Source organism: Lytechinus pictus, chromosome 1, assembly GCF_037042905.1.
Source record: "Lytechinus pictus isolate F3 Inbred chromosome 1, Lp3.0, whole genome shotgun sequence".
NCBI classification, from domain to species: domain Eukaryota; kingdom Metazoa; phylum Echinodermata; class Echinoidea; order Temnopleuroida; family Toxopneustidae; genus Lytechinus; species Lytechinus pictus.
The window spans coordinates 18,687,000-18,710,683 of NC_087245.1; the positions used below are offsets into that span (position 1 = coordinate 18,687,000).

The window sequence follows — 23,684 nt, forward strand, 5'->3', positions numbered from 1 at the left end:
CATGAGTTTAACTTCTCAAAAGTGAAGATATGAATAATCAATCCAAAGTGGCGTATCGTAAAGCTGTTCATAAGTTGTGTGTGACTTTACACATAACTGATGACCTGTTCTACCTACCATGTGACATTTGTGGATAAACAAGCATATGAATGCAAAGTATATTATTTGTCAAAATATGATTGGTGTTGTCTGAAATGCACTCCAATTCTGATATAACAGGAAAAAAAATAAGGGTATCTTATTTAGCACAAAAACAGGTCACCAAGTGTGCATGATTTATGAACAGCTTCAAGAAATTTCATTATTACAGACATTTCTTCTCAAGTGGCAATTTATCTACCTGTGTCACATAGTACAACACTGCTGCCTGTGAAATGGGGAAGGCTGAAACAGGTCAGTATTTATCAAAAATATTTATGCAATTGTTCAAATTGCACACTCATGCAGCATTACATCGCCCATATATACAATTCCTCAATCAACACATTATGAAAGAAAGTGATATCTATCTAAAACTCATAGGACAAATCGTCAGTGGTCATCCGAACCGTCGTATCACACATACGACGGTGCAAACCCATTTCAGAGAAAATCGACTTCAAAGTTTACTAAAATTTTCACACTTAGTTCTCCAGCCTTACAACATATTTATTGCTAGAAATATACATGGTTAGAAAGACCAAGACAATTGCTTGACAATGGTATCCTTATTTTTACACAAAACCAAGGATCAGAGAAAATATCGCAAAAGAGCTGCATGCTTGTAATTTCGGTTTGAGCGTTCCCTCGTACAAAAACACAATATGGAATACAACAACCCTGACCGTGATTTCTATGCACGCGGTCAGTCAAAACGTTGTATTGCTTTTCACGTGCATAGTCAATGCAGTGCAGATGGCCAATACAACAGTTTGACTGACCGCGAGCATTGAAATCGCGGTCGGTCAAAACGTAGTATCGCTCTGCTACTGTACACGTTTCCAATGGGATTTGCAATTTTTAAAAAAATTTATACAGCATCGCCGTGAAAATCCTCTCATAACTAAGAAACTAAAAACAAATTGCTGCCTAGAAATTTAGTTATGAATAGAATAGGACTTGTATTTCATTTTCTGCAAAAATGTTAAAATCAATTTTTTGACCAAAATTGACTGATATGACGCTTCGGATGAATGCCGACGAAATGCCCAAATCCCCAAATGCACTCACTCTAATCTCTTATTCTTATCTTCAATTTCATCCACCACTCTCCTTAGCAGTTTTGCCTTCTCCTCACTGTATAGGGACGATGCCTCATGAGCTTCCATGGGAACAAGCTTCCTGAAGATATCCGGTCCTGCTACTGCTTCATCATACGGTTGGAATGTTAGAGCTTTAACCAATGATGCACCTATTTCATTACAAAAATAATTAACATCCAAATCATTAACCACTTTAAGTTATTTGTCGCTAATTTGATCAACTGTTAATCTTCAAACTGGCAGCATTCATTTTCTTCACTAGAATTTCTTTCACAGGAAGCTTCTTACATTTCATCTATACATTCAGACTCGGAAGGAAAACACAATCATGTATTTATTGTCGCCGAGACAACAGGATTTTATTTCAAATTTGTGAAAAATCATTCATTTTATTATTATGACCCAAAAATCATCAATTGATGTCCAGCTTTCTGAATCTCTGCTGTCTATCTCAATATTGAACCTGTAATGTTAACATAATGACTATCCCGCTGGATACAGTGTTATGTTTTGTTTACTCTCCTGAACATATCATTTTTTATTAAGATACAAAGTTGTCACCAATCTCAGGCAGGCTCAACAAGGGAAGAATACTTCTGTGGTACACAAAATCATTGTTTTTCACTTTCCTGAACATTACATATTTTTAGATATGTTTTAGCTTCGGCAACATTACATGACCAACTGTAGTGGTTATATGATATGAAAAAAAATTTGATGGCACTCAAGATCAAATTACCTTTGATTTCATTCAGGTTCTCACTGCCATGGTAAACCAATTCAATGTTTTTTTATTCTCCTGAACCCTTCATTTTCTTTTTATATAAAAGACTTTGTCTCTGGTAACATTATATTAACAGCCTTGTTGAGTATACTCAAGATCATATTACCTTGGATTTCAGGAAGGCTCTCAAAAGGAGGCACACATATTCTCAACATTGATGGGTAGAATCAAGATCAAATTACCTTTGATTTCAGGAAGGCTCTCAAAAGTAGGCACACTGTCATGATATACAAATTCATTGTCTTTCGTGGCAGACTGGAACTTTCCAATCACAACATCCTTGGCAAAGTTGAGGGCCTCCGTAATGCTTTCTGGTTGACCCTGATGAACAAAAACATTATGGTTAGTGATATTGTTTTGCATGAACCCTTGACATGCAAAGAAAAGTGAGGTCGGTGTGTGTTAAAAGGATATTCATGTGGTAAGAAAGCTGAAAACAATAATTTCAAGCTTTCAGGTTCTCATAAGCAACCAGGGAGTCTAAGCATGTATGTCCTCTTTGATTTGGTACCCTGCTCACAGGATAAAAAGGCCACTGCTCACTAAGAAAATCCATTCCCACTCTTCCCTCTATTATCCATCTTTGTAGTATTAAAGTAGAAGTATATCTTGGCCCGAATTCACAAAGGTGGTTTTGAAAACCCACTGTTGAGTCCATGGTCTATGCAGATTTCCTGTATACATTATGCTTATTTTACCGCATATATTAAAAAATTCCAATGCTGATGAGCGCTTTTGTCACAGTGCGCCAAATTGACGCCTGTTGCCATGGTTATCCACTGTTCTAAATTAATGAGTCCTCTCTTCAAACAGTGGACTCATGAATAAAATAGCTTTCTAACCATGGTAACAGGTGTCAATTTGGTGCACTGTGACAAAAGCTGCGCATCAGCAGTGGACATTTTTTATACACGTGCCTGATACGCGCTAAATCAAGCATTATTTATACAGAAAATCTGCATAAACCATAGATTCACCTTTGTGAATGCGGGCCCTTAAGTTTTTAATTTTTATTTCCCATAAACAAGGATGACTGGATTGACCTTACACTCACAGTAGTCACCCTTTGCAATCCATCCTTTTCCTTTCCCCAACTCAAAGAAATCTCCATGTCCATTCCAACCCTCCTCCTCTCCTCCTTCACTTGCTTTTCCCATGTCTTCACAGGTTGTCCCCTCCTTGGCTAAATCATTTATATTAATGAGTAGATTTTACTCTTCTTAACAATTTCTTTGCACGTGGCTGTAACATGTTAATCAGAATACATCCCATCCTTAGTCTCTCCCTTCTTCTCTTTTCCCACTACTCCGGATGAAAATTTAAATCTCAAAATAGAGTTACCTTGCTCATCTTGACAGCTTCATTGTGTTTGGTTTGTGCGTATGTCAGGTATGCAACCCTCTCCCCATACTTCTGCTGTTCTTCAGCCTGGTTACTCATGAACATCTAATAACAAACCAAATATGATCAGGGTTACACATATAATCAGCGTAACCCAGCCATTCAATGTTAAGTTCAATAATTTGCTGGGAACAAAAATTTGTGTGAATCAGGTGCTCTAAATCCTTTTAATTTTGAAATTAGTACTTATTCATTACTCTCTATATGGTATCACTCTCTCATGAAATAGTATAGAGTGAATGAAATTTAATTTAAAAAAATTAAAAAAAATTCCACATTCACTCATTCATAAAAAAAAATTATAATAGTGGGTAAATAATAAATATTGTGCAATGTTCTCTTACACAGTCAGAGCGCCACGCGTATGCTAATGAGCACGATCGCTGAAATTTATTCAGAATCCCATCCGCCCGAAAATCATCTAGCGGGACTCTCGTAGATCGCGAGATATCACGAGAGTCATGCAGGTCTCGTTCTAATGACGTCATACTCTTCACTGGAAAAGCCAAGATGGAAGAATGCAACCGTAAGTAAATCTTGAAATCTTTAGCTTTATTTTGATATGAAATATGTGGTAATCCAGAAAAAAATTGAACCTGAAATAATGCTTTAGATCTAGGCAATATTTTAGCCGGATCGGAGATCAAATTTTTCATTAGAATGTTGTTTTTTACGTCCTGACCCTCCTCAGAATTTTTGGCTTTCGTGAAGCCTCCGATGTTGTAGAATATATTTCAGTGATGAACATGTGTAAATATCTCTGGGACGCAAAATCTCCTTCGTACTCGTATTTTACGATGAAACTACCTCAAATTTTCCATTTTGTCAACTGCACTGACGCTGATTCTTCTTTTGTACTTGTTTATTTTATTGAGTGATGACGTCAGCCATGGTCTCGCGCGGAGTAACCAACTGGTGGGTCAGTCCCATTACCATTAGTGTATTTTTGAGTCTTGTTTAAAAAGCTTGGTGCCCAATTCTCTCACATTGATTGTGTGAGGGCCAAATCATTGCCATGCGAACTTGAAATAAAGATTAGATCTAGTTTGAAATTATTTTGTAATTATTCCATGAGGTTGCAATCTAATTTTGTGCCTTATATTCTGATGCATTTCATCCAAATCAGACTATTATTTGAGACTGAGATAGAGCTCGAGAGCTGTGACACTAGTGTCAGTGACATGACACTGTCAACAGTTGTCTAAAAAAAAGGGAATTGACAGATTGAGATTGACTGACTTCTTGACTAGCCATGAGGCTCCTTGAGAGTAAATATCATTCATTAACGTGTGCTTACCCTCCTTGGAGCCAGGGATTGCATCCCATACATTTGCGTGTACCGCGAAAAAAAACCCAGAAATTTTACGCTCTCGAGATTTCTACTTTCCATATAAATTATAAGAGAGGTAGATCTAGTCCTAAATCATGTGAATGGGATATACAACTTCATCTCTGACATTTTTACATTTAAACAAGAATTCATTAAAAAGACAGAAAACTTTCAACGATGTTCATGTCACCATCATGTTTTTTTTTTTTTTTTTGCCAAGGCTACAAAACGCCTATTGAGGAAATGAAGTTGTATCCCATTTACATGATTTAGGTATAGATCTTTTAGAAGGAAAGTAGAAATCTTGGGGAGAGTATGCATTTTACTCTCTGGGTCAGGAGCCTCCTGGCTACAGGTATTCTCTCTAGTTGTCGGTACTAATAGATCTCTATTGTAATTGATTATTGAATTAAAGTTATTAAGTAAATTGAAAATGAATTATGGAAACCTCAATAATAAACCTTGGTTAACAAAGGTGTCATTATAGATTTTTTTTAGAATTCAATTTAATCGTAGAATCTGTTAGATCTAAGCTTGATCTACTTTCTTTGAAAATTTAAATTCAAGACTCGGGCAATATACTAATCAAGAAGTTAACGTCCATGGGAACTCATTCATTTACTCATATTTTGTGGACTTTGAATTTTGATGAGACAAAAAGACATTTTAGCCCAAGATTTATTCAAGAAAGTTTGCATTTTTCAGGTGACAATCTGACATAGACTCAGATTTGAATTTTATTGCATTTTTAAAAACATGTATCATTACATGATTAATTGTGCAGATGGGTGAGGCCTGAGGGGCCCTGATATGGTGGGGGGGGGGGGGCTTTCATTATCATAACTGCACTTTTTGCTATAAATTTTATTACAAACAGCTAAAACTTACCATCCAATTATGATTTTTTGCATGATCCCAGGCTATGTTCTGCTCAGTCCTCCCCCTTCCCACTCCAAAAAAAAAAAAAAAGAAACATTCTGCAGCCTTTGGGTATCCACACAGACAATGTCATTGTACAGATATTTTTAAGAAGTGCCATACTGATACAGCAACGCTTTGATAATTGAATTGTCACACTGCTGATTTTATTTTCTGGGGGAGCAGCAAAAATATTTTTTGATGGAGATGTGTCCCTCAAACCCTGAAATGGGAGTTCAAGAGGGAAACATACATGAACATGTATTTGTTTTTAATATAGTTAGGAAATATGAGCAATATTTTGATAAACTAAAATATGAATCTATGCATTTTATTTATTGTAAATTACTGAGCCTGCAAATTCTTTTTGCTTTGGGCAAAAATATTACTTGGATGGGCGCTTCTATTGCTATTTCAATAGATTTGTTTGCTATTTTTTCCACCGTGTCCTTCTTCATTAAGTGCTGACAAATTTTTATATGTGAACATTGTAATTTTGCTCTGAGTAAATAAATGATAGGAAGTTAAATGTTATGTTATTACATATTGCAATTATTTTCTTTGTAATGACATTTAACTCTCTGTCCTTTTGTTTTATTGCTTTCCTAGTTTGGAATTTATTTTGTTGTAAAAGCAATCTTTTCTTTTTTTTTCTTTACAGATCACCTTCACATCTGGCTGGATGCCAAGTTCTTTTGATAGGAGACTCAATTGTGCGACACGCTGTTTTTAATGGACCCTTTTCTTCTGAAACTTTGTGCTTTCCAGGGGCTAATGTTACATCGTTAAGATCATCATTCGTCAAATCTTTCAGAATTACTTCGACTTTTCTACAAAGGCTGTTTTCATCCATATAGGAACAAACAATTTAGAACATAGTGTTTGGGAAAAGGATTCCAAAGCATTTCATAATTTGTATATTAGTGTTAGAGAGCAATTTCGGTGTGCAAAGATTATTAACTGTTTGGGATAAAGTACAGATTCCCATATACTATTATCCAGACATTGAATTATATGGCTTTGTTGTATCCAGGGATGATGGGGAAGTACCGTACATGTAGCATGCCAGTGGGACACAGATGAAAGTATTGAAAAGATTAAATCAAATGTTTTATATCTCACAAGGGGTTGTTCTTGTGCCAAGAGCAAATGTCATAACCATTTATGTAAATGTAGAAAAGAGGGTAGATTTTGTGGGCCAGGTTGCCGCTGTAGACAGTGCCAAAATCTTACTGCTGTAGAGAAACTGGCAAGTGATAGCGACTCCAGTGAAGAAGATTCTGATATTGATCATTTTGATTATGATTCTGATTTTGATGAAGTTCCTTGTGATAAAACAAATATCGAAGGTACCATTGAAATCGACATTGATGGTGATTTATCTCTGTTTGAAGATTTGCAGGAAGACTGTTCAGATTATGAGTAGGCATTCTCTGTGTCATGTTCTTGTAGCCCTTTAAAATCATTCATCAGTCATTTAATCAGTCTATTATATGCCAGTATTCATTGGCTGCTGTGAGGGTGAAGTTTGTTACATTGAATCAATTCATGATAGCTATTACTTTTATATTATGTACATGTTTTTTTTAATGGTTATAATTTTTGTTTAAAGAACATTTATAAGAAGGCATGACAGGCAATGTGGAAATGTTGGTGAGCATTTACACATGTTTTTTATGCATGTGATACCTTTTTATTTGTATATCATTAAGTGTCTGCAACATTACACTATTTCCACATTATGCATAACAGAAGAAGTTGAACTATTTTTTTTTTCACAAGTATGCACATTTTTCATATATTTAACGTACCTTGTTATGTTTATTCTTGCTTTTTACTGCAATACATATGAGTCAGTGTATGTATACGTTTCTTGCCAGTTCCATTGAGGTCTTGCAGGTCAATCATTTTGGTAGCTGAAATAATAGTTGTCGTAGTTGTATGAAACAAATGTGAAGTTTCTTACGACAATTGTGAGGCTTAAGCAGAATACATGATGGTTACATGTATTTTGTTAGATTGGCTAATTATTTCATTAGCAATATATAGAGGTGCAGTACCGTACATGTATTTCCTCTTGAACTTTGACGCAGCTTTTTCAATATGTGTGTGATTTACAATATCCTATAAAACAGTTGTGTATATTATTATTATTATTTTGCCGTTGTTGCTTTGCTTTTGCTACTTATGATTATGATTATGTAAATGTGTAACTTTTTTTGCTTACATACATGTATTGAACCTTTTGTACAAGTTGTCATGATGGTGAGCATTGAACTACCTTTGTTCCTACTTTTACATGTACATTATATATATTTTCATGATCACCTCTTTATAAATTGTTTTTCCTTGTCATTTAGATAGTGCATTGTGGCAGTTTCTTGCAGGTCAATCATTTTGGCAACTCAGATAATAGTTTTTGTAGTTACATGTAGGCCTATATGAAACAAATGATAAGTTTCTTACAGCAATTGTGAGGCTTAAGCTAAATACATGATGGTTACATGTATTTTGTTAGATTGGCTAATTATTTCATTAGCAATATATAGAGGTGCAGTACATGTATTTCCTCTTGAACTTTGACGCAGCTTTTTCAATATGTTTGTGATTTACAATATCCTATAAAACAGTTGTGTCTATTATTTTACCCTGCTGTTGCTGTTCCTACTTATGATTATGTAAATGTGTAAATTTTTTGGTTATGTAAATGTGTAAATTTTTTGTTTATATGTTGAAGCACTTGTACAAGTTGTCATGATGGTGAGCATTGAACTACCCTTGTTCCTACTTTTACATGTACATTATGTATATTTTCATGATCACCTTTTTATAAATTGTTTTTTCCTTGCCATTTAGAGAGTGCATAGTGGCAGTTTTAACATCTCATACACATGTTAACAATGGGGACATTATTACAGTTGGTGATACGTATATTGACCCCAGTAATTCCATATATTGTAATATGTATTACCTAGATATACATGTATGTAAACGTATGGCTGAATTATTTCTTTTATGAGGCAGTTTTGATGGCACTGACTTCTGTATACAAAGATTATTTCACTTGTTTCCTGTCATGACTACCAAAGTAATTTCACTGATGACGGGCTTTCCTAAACGATACATTCCTTGTTTATAAAATTGTTTTAACTCATATTTACCTCAACTACTGTCTGCTTGCCAAAGACATTCAGGGAGCATTAGATGTAAAACTGCCTTTATCTTTATTAACATGTTTGATTGTAAAACAAAAACAGTATTCACTTATACTCTCTTCATGTACTTGCCTTGAATGATATTAGGTGCCAAAGTTTTTTGCTTGTATTTATATGTTTTGTAAACATGAGTTTCAAGAGTTTGATGTTGGAAATAAACTCTTTTTTTCTTGTTAAAATTGATCAGATATTGAACATGCTTTCAATTTTTTTTCTTTAGGAATATCCATTTACTATGAGCTAGATTTTGAATTCATGCATTGTATTGCACTGGAGATCTGAATATGAGAATATAGAAGAATAAATGAAGAAAGAAATAGAAAAAAAATCAAGATTTAAAGAAAAAGAAGAGAATATGTGTATGAACTTAAGTTACAGTTACACAACTGTTTAAACACGTTTCTGTGCATGACAAAAAGAAAAGATGTGTTCGATTAGAAAGTCGGCTGGATGTGTGAGGAAAATATTACATGTAATATCAAGAGAGAGAGAGACAGACAGAGCAACACTAATAGAGAGGGAGAGAGATGGGTGTTTCCCACGGAGAAAGGTGTTTGAAAATGAATAAAAAAACACAGTAGTGGGACAAGATTTGTGAATATGAGGAATTGAAAATTGAGGAGGAAGACGAGATCTGTTGAACAAATGATATCCAAGTATCCCACTGCACGATGGAATGTAATTGTTCAGAGAAAAGGGTGGATAATGAATCGTGATAAATAGAAATATACATCGCACCCAGGTGTGGAACCAGGGGGGGGGGGACACGTGCCCCCCCCCCCTTGAGAGTATTGAGAGCAACTTGTCTATTTTTTTAAATGTAAACATACCGTAAATACACAAGTGTCCCCCCCTTAGAGTGGCAGCAAATATTTTAAATGGGATTATGTGGTTCCTTTACAAGTGAGCCCCCCCCCCCTTTTTTTGGGGGGGGGGTTGTTAATTTCAAATGTGGCAAAATGTCAGTCATTTTTGGAGGGAAAACTTTTGCTTGTCAATATTTCCTACGAAATATTTGCCCCCTCCCCTTTTGGAAAATCCTGGATCTGGCCCTGATCACACCCCCCCCCCAAATAAATAAATAAATAAACAGAAATACTAGTGAATAAAACAAAATCAACTAATGGGAGAAAGAAAATTGATAAAATGGATTGATAATGATTTAGAACAGTAAAACAAAACACATGAATTATGGAGGGTGTCTTTGCATTTTTTATGCTTTTCTAAACTTCCAAGCATGTTGACATTTATTAATTGTTCTATCCATTCTTGTTTGTTTCTGAAAACGGGATGTGTGCATGTATGTAATTCTTTTCAACAAGTCTTGGCAACAAAACCGGCCGGGGGGGGGGGGGGGCAGCATCAATAAGTTAACTAAGTACATACCGGTACATGTAATTCAGAAAACGCAGAATTGCATACATGGGACTGAGTTTATTGATAAAACACAAATACGACTCTACTCACTTAGAATGGCTATAATAATGAATGCAGAGATATAAGGAAATATCCCATAAAATTTCTTGCATTCTTGTCAGTCTTCTATATTGAAAAATCTATCAAAAACAATTTTACGTCTATAAACTTTGTATAAAAGAACAAATACTCTATGAAAGTAGACGACGTTGTTGTTCGGGGTTTCGCTTCGAAAGTCGATGTGTAGAAAGGTCATGACCTGCGATCACGCGTTGAATCCATGGAATGCGTTGACCAATCAGATTGCTCTATTTACGTAACTCGTTTGAAGCTCGTTTTGGACAGGCCCTCATAATGACTTGGCGGTATGTTTCCCTGGTTCCTGACTCTCCTCATTAATGAAAAACCATGAATTATGTCTCATTTTAAAGAGTGATAATTCAGCTTTACAACTGTTATTAAATTTGAAGGACGCAAGAATTATGAAATGGTATTATACGTCGTTAAAGCTGAATGATTTGAATTTTTCCGGGGGCAAAGTTCTAGGGCAGTTTACCTTACTAAGTTAATGAAATATGTCGATAATTATGGTATATATCGAATCCTTGATTCTTCCCCTTTCTATCGATATAATGTTTATGGTTTAAAACAGTAAATTAACCCGGTAAAACGCAGAGAAACTAGACCCTTGCGTTCCTCATTACGTATTCATGAACCGAGCGGTCACGAATACGAGCTGAATAAATACGTGCGAATTAGCTCGCGCGGCGGAGTGACTGTACACTGTAGTACTTGAAATAAGTGTATATTCATAAAAGAATAAGACAATTTTTTCTGAACACGTTTTCTCATGGCTAGGCAGTTTTGTGCTTATTTGAATTTGAGACTAAAATAAGGACTTTCTTTATATTCTGATAATTCTTTGAATTTACATTTTCAACCTGTTGAACAAGATTTCAAATCAGTACATGACATATTTACAATGTGTTCCAGGGCCCTGAAGTTGAAGGAAATACTATTTAATACCCTTTCAGGCAATATTGCCACTCCCAATAGATAGCACCACCAGGTGGTGATAGATGAGGTCACCTTTTATTAAAACATCTGAATGCTCCAAGCTTACCTCGTGATCTATCATCACATGAATAAAAAACAATAACTTCTGCATGGACATGATACTTATTGCTGATACACTGGGCAGAGATTTGATTGAAATGCCTCACAATGTGCTACTATTTTCATTGTGACGTGTTATACATGTATATCGCAAGTCATTCATAATGTGCTACTGATAGCCTGTTGCTATCAATTGCAAGTGGTGATAACATGTGAAATGGCTGCAGGACTCACATAAGCAATGCTGGTGAAGTGATGAACCTTGATCTGCAGTGTCTTCTTCCACCATTTATTCCTCCTAGATCCCATCAGACTACTGATATTAGAATCATCAAGTCCCTTCAGTGCCTGCTTGTAATACTCCACAACCTGCATGCTGATACGGGCCACCAAGGAACTCTTCCGGTTGTCCTGCATTGACTTCTCCAACAGGCACTCCTGGGCTTGACCCTGGGCAGCAGAATATTCAGATACAGGTGCCGACAGTAAATTAATGACCTATCTGTCAGATCAGCCCTAGTAAACTAAAACTTGGATCAATACTCATATGTTCTGCATGCAAAAGCTAAATTGAAATGATTAGGAATGAAATCAGCTCCCATACAAAAATATTATCAATTCTATATTCAGGATGGAAGGATCAATTAAGAATATTTTAATGATTTTGCCCCCATAGTGCCACGGTGAACTAAAATGGACTACAATTTCGACTAAGAATTAAGTGTGACTATGTTATGTGTCTGTACTTATGCGCATATGGTACTTAACATGTAATCTAGTAATCTAGTTAATGGCTAAGCATTTCACATGCTCTGAATATGATATTGGCCATATGATGCTGTATTACATACTGTATTACATTCTGTACACAACCCGGGGCCGTTTCATAAAGCTGTTCGTAAGTTAAGAGCGACTTTAAGAACGACTGGTGAACCTTTCTTACCTGCTAAACCATCGCCAATGGAGTATACCATTTACCAAAAGAAAGGATCACCAGTCGTTCTTAAATTCGCTCTTATCTTACGAACAGCTTTATGAAACACCCACCAGGACATTTAAATGTGTTTTGTAATCACTTACGCCATGTGACTCAGCCCCTTGACTATAGCTTACTCACCAGCATTGTGTTGATGTACATGTTCATGAGCTCAAATGAGATATCAGGGCTCATGTCACACTGAAAGTTATCCTTGAGGTAGCTGAAAGCCCCAGCTGCACACTGGAAGTGGGTACATGCTACCTTCATCTCCTGTATGTCAAAGGTGAAATCAAAATCAATAATAATCATATTATTATTCAAATTTACCACTCATATATTCTGCAAGCATAATAGAGCCTGGTTCAGTCTAGGTGAAAAAAATCATCCTTTTTCATATTGATGAATGTGCATTTTACACATACAATTTCTAAAGATTGCTTGATGTCACATGGAAACTCATACCATCATGATCATTTTATTATGACATCATGGGGTTTTCTTAGAGTTTGGGGGGGGGGGTTTACAGAAATAATTTTGTCAAATAAATGTCACAGAATTTAATAATGGCCCATAGGTCTTGTAGCTAGCCAAAGAAAACTGTTCTCCTCAAGTTTTCAGTACTCAATCTGGAAAAAATAAAGGATCCATCAGGTTAGGGTTATCAATTGAAAAGAAGTTCATTATACCAATATCAGCTGGTTTAATGTGTAAATCTTTCAAATCAGACTCTTTTCCAAGATATTGACAAACAATAAATGGAAGTTTGAATATCTGGAAAACGCTAGTAATGAAATGACAGAGAATGCAAGGATGTACATCTAAATGGGGCCTGGCATCATTTAACAAAGTATCTGGATAGTTTTTCACTAGCAAATTCACTATTAGTCAATCAGATGAAAGCATTTCAGCAGCTTTGAACAAATGTCAAGTAAAAAATCTCTGACAGGATGCTTCATGAAATGCTCCCTCCAGGTGCCTGTAACAGGAAACTTAGCAATTGATCGTAACGTTGATTTGTTCACTTGATTGCACATTATGAACAATGTAATCAAGCACAAGATCAGCTCTATGATCAATCCCTAAGCTCTGTGTTACAAGGAACTAACCTCTTCTGAAGCACGTGACTCAATAGCTCCCAAGATGGAATGTAGGGTTCCTAGGTTGAACAGGATGCATGACTGCTCAAATAGGATGTCTGTATGTGTGTAGGGTTCCTCATCAAATGTATCAATCCTGTAATTAGTCAGAAATAAAGGCAGAATGACTTGTTACTATGCACCCTCACAGGCCTTACTTACTGCAAGATTAGTATTAACTTTGCAGAAGAGGTACGTACTGTAGCCGGTGAATGCACTCATGTTAAATTCAAATAAATGTATCAAAGAATTGCAATATAACCTATTCATTTGTATACACAAGTTTATTTTATTTTATTAACTCAATCATCCTCCGGTGGTATAAGATATGGCATATATACAGTGGTGCTAAAAAGTTAGTGAACCCCACCAGAAAATGAACATATTTAAAACCGTTCAAGTTCTGCCATGTTATAGATATTCAATTGTGAAGTCAGGTTATAACAAATTACATTCAATAAAGTTTGTTCCTCTGGGCTAACCAAACATTGAAGTGCTGTTGTCTACTGTACATTCAACACTCAGCATTAACTTTCTACCACCACTGTATACTGGTGATGGTGTCCTACTCCCTCTCCCTTCCTCTCGCTCTATCTCCCTCTCCACTTCCATCTTATGAAATCTCAGGTAATCCATGGTGTTAAACAGACTATTAGTCATGGAGCAAAGGATTATAAATCATGTGCTCCCTTTATACAACCACACAGTATGCATGTAGATGTACATACAATTCAACATTACACATGTACTGATATTATTGAAGGTTTTATTTATACATATTCCCACCATGATCATGTCTGTAGGGCTTTGAGGAAACGTAATTTGCTTTACCTTTACCACAGTACGCATAATCAGTTTATCTACGGATAACAGAGCACCAATGAAATCTTTTCAAACATCTAGGTGAAAAAGTATATCAATTCAAATACGCTGGCAAAACACAAGCTTGCGCAAATTTTATATTGAAATGACACATTTATAGCTAGATGTAATGACATTTCATTTGTTATTGCAGCACTGGCAAGTCAACTAGGATGTCTAACCATAAATGAAAATTCTAATCACAGACATGAAATATGGTATACATACATATTATAAAGATAATTTTCTTATTATTCTTGGGAGGAGATAAAAATCAGTATATCTGCTCCAGGAAAAAAAAATCACTGGGGCTCGGGACAATTATGCCCCTGAAATTCCCTAAAGAGCACTGGAAATCAAAAAAAGAGCCTCGAAAACTCCCCATTCACTGCTATGTTAAGGCTTATCCAATGTATCAGATATACATATAGGTTGTGAAAAGTAGCTACCAAAAATAAAGAAAAAAATAATTTTTTACCTGATCTGCTCTTTCTGTATACAGATAATCCACAAGAAAATCATAAACAATCATGCTGCTTTACACTACATAATGTACATTAAATTTCAAAATATGTTTCAATTTTATGTAGCCAAATTATGTGATAAATTTATTAATATTATACGATATCAGTCATCATTTTCATAGGTTTCAAAATTCTGTAATAAATTTCAGTTTCCAGAATTAGATTATAATATCTATTGTTTTCAGATATGAATTTTAAACAAAAACATGAAAACTTTCTTATTTTGTTCAAAACTTCATTTATCTCTGCTTCTCTAAGTTTTCAGTTTTACTTTTAAAATGATTTTCCAATTCCCCTTTAATATGCAGAAATTTCTTTGGAGCAATTCGTCACCAGACCAAATAACATGGAATCAATGAAACAAGGGAAATTATGAAAACTTGAAACTTACCATGAGAATGTGAAAGCATCAGACGGAAATCGACTAGAGAGGAGATGTAGCTGACCATAATATTTCTTGAGCGTGCTGATGCCATTAAAGTCTCTTGTTACATTACAAGCATTCTATTGACAAGAAAAGGAAAAAATATCAGTTACATGCATTTTTTTTTAATATTCAAATTAAATTATATGGGATAAACTTGATTGTACCGGTTGGAAGACGATTTTCTTCTTGTTGACTGCCCCCTTCCCATTCATGAAATTTATGATTTCTTATATTTATCACATACCATATTTGTGTATCATGATATGAAAATGAAAACAAATTACTTAAAATATGTTCAGATTGAGAAAGTGGGAAAGATGGAAGACAGATAATGAAAAATCAGCTTCATAATAATAATAGTACAGTTCTTAAATACGCATAACACCTACATGTCTCTATTCATTTATCTACTAAATTCAATAAAGCAGTCCTGCTCCCTAAATCTTAAAATTAAGAATTCAAAACAGTTATTTACACTATATCAGTAAGCAATACAAGGTGAAATGCCCCTGATATTTGATGTTTATAGATCAGCCTTACACAAACTTATTGCCACAATTTACAACCATTTTACTTTTTGTTCTTTACCAAGAAAGGTTCCCAAAGAGGCACCGATATTCAGGTGTGAACAATACATTATTGCTGACTTCAGAATTATCATGAACAGAACTTTATTCAAAGCAAGAACTAGAGTTAATTGGTCAGGCCACTTCACGAAATGCATACATGTATCAAACAAAAAACAAGTGGAACGCCTCTGTCAGTCTCGCCTGCATTACGCAATTCGATATAGCAGCAGTGTGACTTTGAAAACAGCTATTAAATCATTATTCACAAAAGAATACTATGTCCATTGACCCAAGAAGATGACCTTTGACCATGATCATGTGACCTCAGACATGTGCAAAACAATCATTATACTTGATTACCCTTATGTCTATGTTTCATGAACTACATGTGTAGATCCACACACTTTCTAAGTTATGATGCAAATTCAACAAATTAAGTGACCTTTGACCTTGGTCATGTGACCTGAAACTCAGGCAGGATCTTCAGTTATACACTATCACCCTTATGTCTAAGTTTCATGAACTAGGTCCATATACTTTAGAAGTTATGACGACATTTCAAAAACTTAACCTTGGTTAAGATTTTGATATTGATTCCCCCAACATGGTCTAAGTTCATTGACCCTAAATGACCTTTGACCTTGGTCATGTGACCTGAAACTCAGGCAGGATGTACAGTAATACTTGATTATCCTTATGTCCAAGTTTCATAAACTAGGTCCATATACTTTTCTAAGTTATGATGACATTTCAAAACTTTAACCTTGGTTAAGATTTCAATGTTGACGACGCCGCCGTCAGAAAAGCGGCGCCTAGTCTCACTCTGCTATGCAGGCGAGACAAAAAACCTGTCTAAATATTAGTAAAGATTCAGCGATGTGACAGGTACAGGGGCCGCGGAAGCGGGGGGGGGGCTGGGGACTTAAGCCCCCCACTTTTTTCAAAACAATGTACAAAAATGTAAGAATGACCATATGATTGTGATTTTTTGCATGGTCAGCCCCTCACTTTTGGCTCAGCCCCCCCACTTTGAAAACCGTTCTGCGGCCCCTGAAGTATAGATCTATCATTTCACTGTTATGATCTTATGAAAGTGCAGTGACTATTACATGTACATGTACAGTATATTATCACTGTTCATTGACTACCAGTAATTCTGAATGAAATGTCAATTTTTCTGGTGATCAGATTTTGTGCCTTTAAGGGTACGTTTTGGGTTTTTTTTTCTAGAGACTTTTCAAACACTTATCGGTACAAATTTAGTGATTTGCATATTACAACAGAAAGCTACATGATGATTACATCCTGAATTTGACACCTGTTCCATACATGATACATACTGTATTTTGTAGTGCTGTTGTCGGGAACAAAAATCCATGTCGACATGTCGCTTAAAAATCAATCCCGACATCGACATTGTCGACATGAAAAGGGACTGTAATTTAGCCTAGGGCTAGGCTCCCTAACATAAAAAAAAAATCATTCGATTGTGGAACATAACACTCTCAATCAAATGTATTCACCTTCACACGAGTGATATCCCCACACTAGATCTAGATCTATATAATACAGGCTCAGTTCGGGAAACATTTTCACTAAGCTAGAGTGAATTCACCGATTAATCCACATTTTTTTCTGGAGAATCAAGTTTTTGTACCACGATCCAGTCTCGAAAGCATTGCGCAATAACATTCGGAGCCAATTTGAGAATCACCAATTACAACAGTGATCATTGCGTATTATACGCTGGTACACATGTGCTGCAAACGCAAGCTCCTCAAATTGACAAAAAAAATGATGAAAATCGACCGATAATTTCAGTATCACTTCCGCGGCGATCCGTGCAACGATCTCCAAACGAAGGAAGGGAAGTTTTCTGTGACTTCGCTCAATTCGCTCAATTGCGGCGGTCAAAACTTTGACAAAAACACATGTTCGCAGTGAAAAGTAATGCATTTAGGAGCAACGTATTATCAAGCACAGTGAATAGCAATGGGTACATATTTCCGTGGATGGGTACGGTGAATGCTACTACGCTACGCTCGCTATAGCGCTAGATATATCGTCGGGATCGAGGGTGGCTCGATCGGGCAGGCCGGCCTCGCACTGACGTATTTCTGCTGCCGCGCAGCTCGCAGGTATTCTTTTTTCATTTAATGCGCTGCTAAGCTGATAAACCTTTTAATCACGCCAATTACTGTGGATAAATGCTTCCAACTTTTCAGCTAAGCTTTACACTCGTAACTTTAGGCTAGACCCCTTTTTATTTTATGTTTACATGTCGATGTGGGTGCGTGCATGTCGACATGTCGGAAACATTGAAAATCCTTTGTATGTCGACATCAATGTCAATATGAGGCCTATCGACAACAGCACTAGTATTTTGTCAGAGACCCAACTTTTACAGCATATGTAATAACAATCATTTTGCATTGTGTTCTGATGGTCCTTAATTATTAATCTACATGGCTTCATACTCACAGTTCGCAGTTGGTCTAGCTGTCTGATTTCTTCATTATATTTTGAAACATCTTCCATATAATGCTGGGATATGTGCTAAAGAAAAGGAAACAAAAATAGGTATCAGGGCAAAGGTGCTGGCTTGCAATGGGCAGAACTCAAAGTTTTACTTGCACTACAAAATTTCATGGTGTAATGCCTTGAATTGTGAAGCAAGACAAAAAATATTATTATTAAAGTTATTTAGTTTCTGTCAACAGTAGACCAGTGATAGTGTCATTGTGTTCTGTGGAGAAGATGACATTATATCATCATGATCATTGGCATCATTATCCTCATCATCATCACCACCACCATCGTCCTCCTCCTCCTCCTCATCACTACCATTATCATTACTACCAATACCATTATTTACAATTATTACAAATATTATCATCATCAACCACAATGTAATCACTATACAGGGTGTTTCTTTAAAAAAAAAAAGGTAACAGCAGTTCAAAGGTCAGCTATATAAAAAATACATGATTTAATCTTGTTATTTTGATTCTACGTGACTAAATAAGTCGATCAACTTTTATTTAACACCTCGCTTGCGTCACATTATCACGGGATGCAGAGTAATGGTCCTTCGAAGGCGAAGGGTACAAAACCTACTTTTTCCAAATTTTGGTTTTAATGTACAAGCACAAAACCAACTTTGTTGCAAGGTTTTGGTTTCATCAGAGTTTTCCTTCAAATTTCAGTGAAATGCTATACCCTCTGTTAACTTTTTGTGAGTGACTGGCATTTACATATTGTCTTCCTAGCTTCCATCTCTTTTGAACATGTCATTCATCACGTAGTGCATAGGTAGGACGTATAATGTCAATGACAATTTAGAGTGCTAATTAACGGTAGTTGAATTGAGTAAGAACAAAATTAGCACTCTAAACTCGTCATTGACATTAGAACGTCCTACCTATGCACCACGTTGGTCAGGAATCTTGTACTAGCACAAACAGCTACGCATGCGCACCATTTCTCTCTGTATCTACCTGCGTACGTGCGTCATCACAAAGCGAGTCAAAGGTCATGTCATTTTTTTAAGCGTGGGTACATTTAGTGAGCCAACTGGTAAGAAATCTCTCATTTTTCATATTTAAACTAAGAGATTTTTCACATCTTCATACACATTAGGCGTATGAAGGTTTATAGATAAATATAATTAATCAAATGTAGACCTCTAACTCCAAGCAATTTCTAGTTCTAGACTAAAGATGGATTTCTTAGGGAAATCCATCCGTGTTTACATGTCTCGCTTAGGCATGTACGCGCAGCATGTCAAGGCTCCATGATGTAAAAGTATATGTAAAAATATTTTGTAAATATCATCATGGAGTCCTCAAGGCTAGATTTGTCAACCCTTCCGAATGTGCTCTTGAAATAATAAGCATGTCATCAATTAGACCAAAAGCTTCGGTCTCTGTTATGTTGGATGTTCTGCTGAACTCCGTTGGCTCCACTCACCAAATACAGAGACCAAAGTTCTAGCTCGATCTGTATAACCCAATCTCACTAGATGCGATTCCGCTGCGATCGTAAAAAATCGACAAAGCGTGGTATATCGTAGCTTGATCGTGGCTTGATCTTTTCAATCTCCTCCGTCGTACCTTGATCTTTTCTGAAGCGGCAAGGATCGCCACCATCTTCCTGGTCGCCACAAAATTTTGAACATGTTCAAAACTTACGTAGCAAGAGCGCGGAGGTGCTAAAGCGCATCACAATCGAGTCATGAGCGTATTACAAACGCATAAAAAGCTCCAATGCATAAAGCGTAGTAGAAGCGCATTAAAAGCGGCACCGATCGCCCGTTCCCAAGAACATACTGCCACGCTGCTTCCGTTTACAAGGCGACTGCCTTGCGCTCGACACGCTTCACACCACTTCCACCGCGACGCTTTCTTCTTTGGGTGACATGTGGCGCACGTTCTCAGCCCACTACAGGCATTCACGTTGCGCTTTTGCTGGGCAGCGATTGCGCAACGACCGTCCGTGCTGCTATAAAGCGCCGTGACAATGGTGGCGGATTATCACATTTGCAACAGATTACAAGGCGACACCACAACGTTTTCAAACATGCCTCCCAGAAAAAGGAACAAAAAAGGGAAAGCTGCCCAAGCTACCCCTGTTAAGCCGGTGGTCCAAGAGGTTATGGTGGTGGTAGAGGAGGAGGAGGAAAATCTTACTGCTGAGCCAGCTGGAAAGAGAAAAAAGACGCTCACATGTCTTGATGATGAACAGGAGGAAAGTATGGTGGGATGGCTTATTGACAATCTGGTCATCTACAACAAGAAGATGCGAGATTACAAGGACACATCGATGACAGAGAGACTGTGGACGGCCAAGGTGCTGAAATTGGCAATGAAAAGCATGAGCTTCAGACTTGGTACAAGAGTGTTCGGACCAGATACGGAAGGCTAAAAAAGAAAGCCTGCATGAGGTACATTCCACCTCCTCTGGTTTTCTTGTGCAATCTGACCCCATTCTCCTGGTGTTGTTGGACAGGTAATCAACTCATCCTTGATTGATTGACTATTGCCTGGCACACTTCTGGGATGATGCTGCAGATGGTGTTCCTAGCCACTCTGAAATTATACTGCAGCATTGGATACTTGTCTCCTGAAACCAGATGCCTGATGGTGATGGCCAGCTTCATACCTGGTTCCAGAGCTCTCCTCATGTGAGTGTCCTGCTTCTGAATTCTGGGGCCCACTCAAAATTTCATCGTACATCTCTGGTTCCATCCTCAAGAAATTGAAAAATGATGCAGTGTCCTCCATTCTTAGCGTTGTCATCAACCTGTTGTAATGGCCGAATTCAAGTCTTCTTTCTGCAGACAGCCAGGATCAGACCCAGTATCGTTTTTGGCCTCCTCCTCCTCCTCCTCCTTCTCCTGTCCTCGTATTCAACTTCTAACTGATGTTGTTGTAGAATGCTAAGGTGTATAAGTCCAACCAAATTCTGGACATCCATCTTGGTCGGAGGTTGGCAATCGACTGAAGAATGTCTCATGTGCCGCGATTAATATGCCAATTGCTTGAAATCCTTTCAAGAGCCCATCATGAACGTAACACAATCGCTCCATTCGTAGCACAACTGTAGCGAGGTCCTAATTAGCGTATGAGCCTCGTTGTACAGTCGCTTTGATCGCAGAAGCAGCGCATCACATCTGCCTCGAATCGTGGCAAGAGAGTGGCAGCGTCGTACTATCAGCGTATTACCATCGCCTTCAGCGCAGGTCGGTCGCAGTGAAGTTGCGGTGCAATCGCCTCGCAGGCTAAAAATAGAATTCGAGGAAGATTCTGCTACGCTTTGCGGGATTTACACAGATCGCCATGGTCTGTGTGAACACCTTCCTAGTGAGATGGGGGTAGTACAGGGACTCAATGGCCATATATTTATGTATTAAGTTCGGATAAAACAGGGAAGTGCAGTTGCACGACAGCCGAATTAAGTCACTGTTTTATCCCCTTTTAAGTTTATTTTCCCCGTTTTGGAGCATTTCAGGCCAAAACGGAATAAAATTAACAATCTTTATTTTGGTACAGTTCTTTTTATACATTTATGTTACGATTTTGTTACGATTCATAACAAAAATGGCCAATCGAGACGGGGGTAGAAGGAGAGAACTTTTCGTTTTTTTGAAGTTCCAGTCTGTGCCTCGATGTCAGGAAACTGCCACTTGTTAGACCTTCATCCATATAATCGTGGTAAGTGCATAATTTCTGTTTTCACAATTCATTTGGAGAAATATTTAGACCATAAATCACGCTAGTCCTGTGAGTATGGTCAAATACACGGTAAGCCCCTGGGCTCCGGCCCGCACAGCGGGCCGGAGCTCCCTGACCCCGGGGGGGGGGGGGGGGGGCACTCAGTATATAATGCATAGTGGGTATGTGCCGCGGAGGGGACCCCCATTTTACACTCAAATTTCCGTTCCAAGGCATAGCATTTTTGTCTTATTGAGAAAAAGAACAAAGAAAGCCGCTCCAAAGCATAGCATTTTCTTCTTATCGAGAAAAAAAGAAGAAAGAAATCCGCTCCAAAGCTTCGCATATTTTCCGTTACGCCTTTCCGGCCGTATTGATCTGCTACAACGAGCCGCAGTTTTGGTGAAAAGCGGCCGCAGAGCGCCGTCCGACCATCGCATCTGCGCTAGCGCATCCGGCGCCCGTGCCGCCGGGCTATAGCTGCATGCACTTATGCCCGTTCCATAGGGATGAATACGCAATCACACGCAGGCGACCCGTTCCAAGGACCCCCGTTTTCACAAACAATTGTCGTTCCAAATCCCGTTCCAAGGACCCTCCTTTTTACAATAAGCCCACTCCAAGGCCCCCGTTTTTTGTCTCGCCCGCGGCACATACCCACTACTTTTTTGGTCGAGTGCCCCCCCCCCCCCCCCCCCCCCCGGTCCCTGACCCTGGGTTATGTTCGTGCATGAATGATGAAGGTCCTTTTTTTTATACTTTATTAAATATGCACTCAAGTCTCAACTTTAACTACTCTAAGTCTCGCGTTAGGCCCAACTTTAGTTACAATAACTTACATGCAGTTAGGCACACGACAATCAGCATTGAATAGGAGAACTCTCAGTCTCAATCACTCATTCTCAGAGACAGAGTCGGACTCATCACACTCCTCATCACTCAGAGTCAGACTCAGTGCAGTGGACACTCCCACTCACTCGCCAAACATAAATTTCCTGATACAATAATGTGAAGTTATTAATTATTCAGTGAATGTTTCCTTGCATCACATCTTCACCAACTCTAAACATAATTACCTGTTTAATTTCATGTCCGAATTCTACTCTTTCAGCACTTTCTTTTAGCTCAATACTGAGCATTAACATCCGAGGAATAGCCTCCATGTTTAGTATTGTGTATTTTTGTTGAAAATGAAGAACGCCATCTCGCGTCGTATGATGTCATTGCTCTAAATTTGTCTTTGACATAATCCATTTGATAGCAGGCCTACTGGGATGGTTTGATATCGAGTCGAATTCGATATGCATACTGGGAAGTTGTAACAATAATTTTAAATCAGCAAGGGGAACTCCTTGATTTTACAGGAGGAGCTGGGTCGAAATGACAAATCTTTTAAAAATATGAGACACCCTCTCCTCTCTTTAATTTGAACATATTTGAAGAATTTTTTGAGGGACTTTTTGTCTGAATTTATCTGTATCTCATTTTTTTTTAAATACAAATACTGAGGAAAAAAAAACGGGGAAAAAAACCTTTAAGCACTATTTGACACGAA

General features: G+C 37.4%; 1 protein-coding gene across 1 annotated transcript in view; it reads right to left on the reverse strand.

The window, feature by feature from the left end:
* The window catches only part of LOC129258829 (tyrosine-protein phosphatase non-receptor type 23-like), a 41,546-nt gene extending 18,224 nt beyond the window's left edge, over positions 1 to 23,322 (reverse strand). The window contains exons 1-9 of the mRNA XM_054897070.2: positions 23,206 to 23,322; positions 18,399 to 18,473; positions 15,313 to 15,425; positions 13,507 to 13,633; positions 12,539 to 12,670; positions 11,656 to 11,871; positions 3,367 to 3,471; positions 2,208 to 2,346; positions 1,210 to 1,390 (exon numbers count right to left, since the gene is read on the reverse strand). Of these exons, the coding sequence (XP_054753045.2) occupies positions 1,210 to 1,390; positions 2,208 to 2,346; positions 3,367 to 3,471; positions 11,656 to 11,871; positions 12,539 to 12,670; positions 13,507 to 13,633; positions 15,313 to 15,425; positions 18,399 to 18,473; positions 23,206 to 23,292 (1,175 nt within the window). The 5' untranslated portion in view covers positions 23,293 to 23,322. The remainder of the gene's footprint in view (positions 1 to 1,209; positions 1,391 to 2,207; positions 2,347 to 3,366; positions 3,472 to 11,655; positions 11,872 to 12,538; positions 12,671 to 13,506; positions 13,634 to 15,312; positions 15,426 to 18,398; positions 18,474 to 23,205) is intronic.
* Between the last annotated feature and the right edge of the window lie 362 nt (positions 23,323 to 23,684).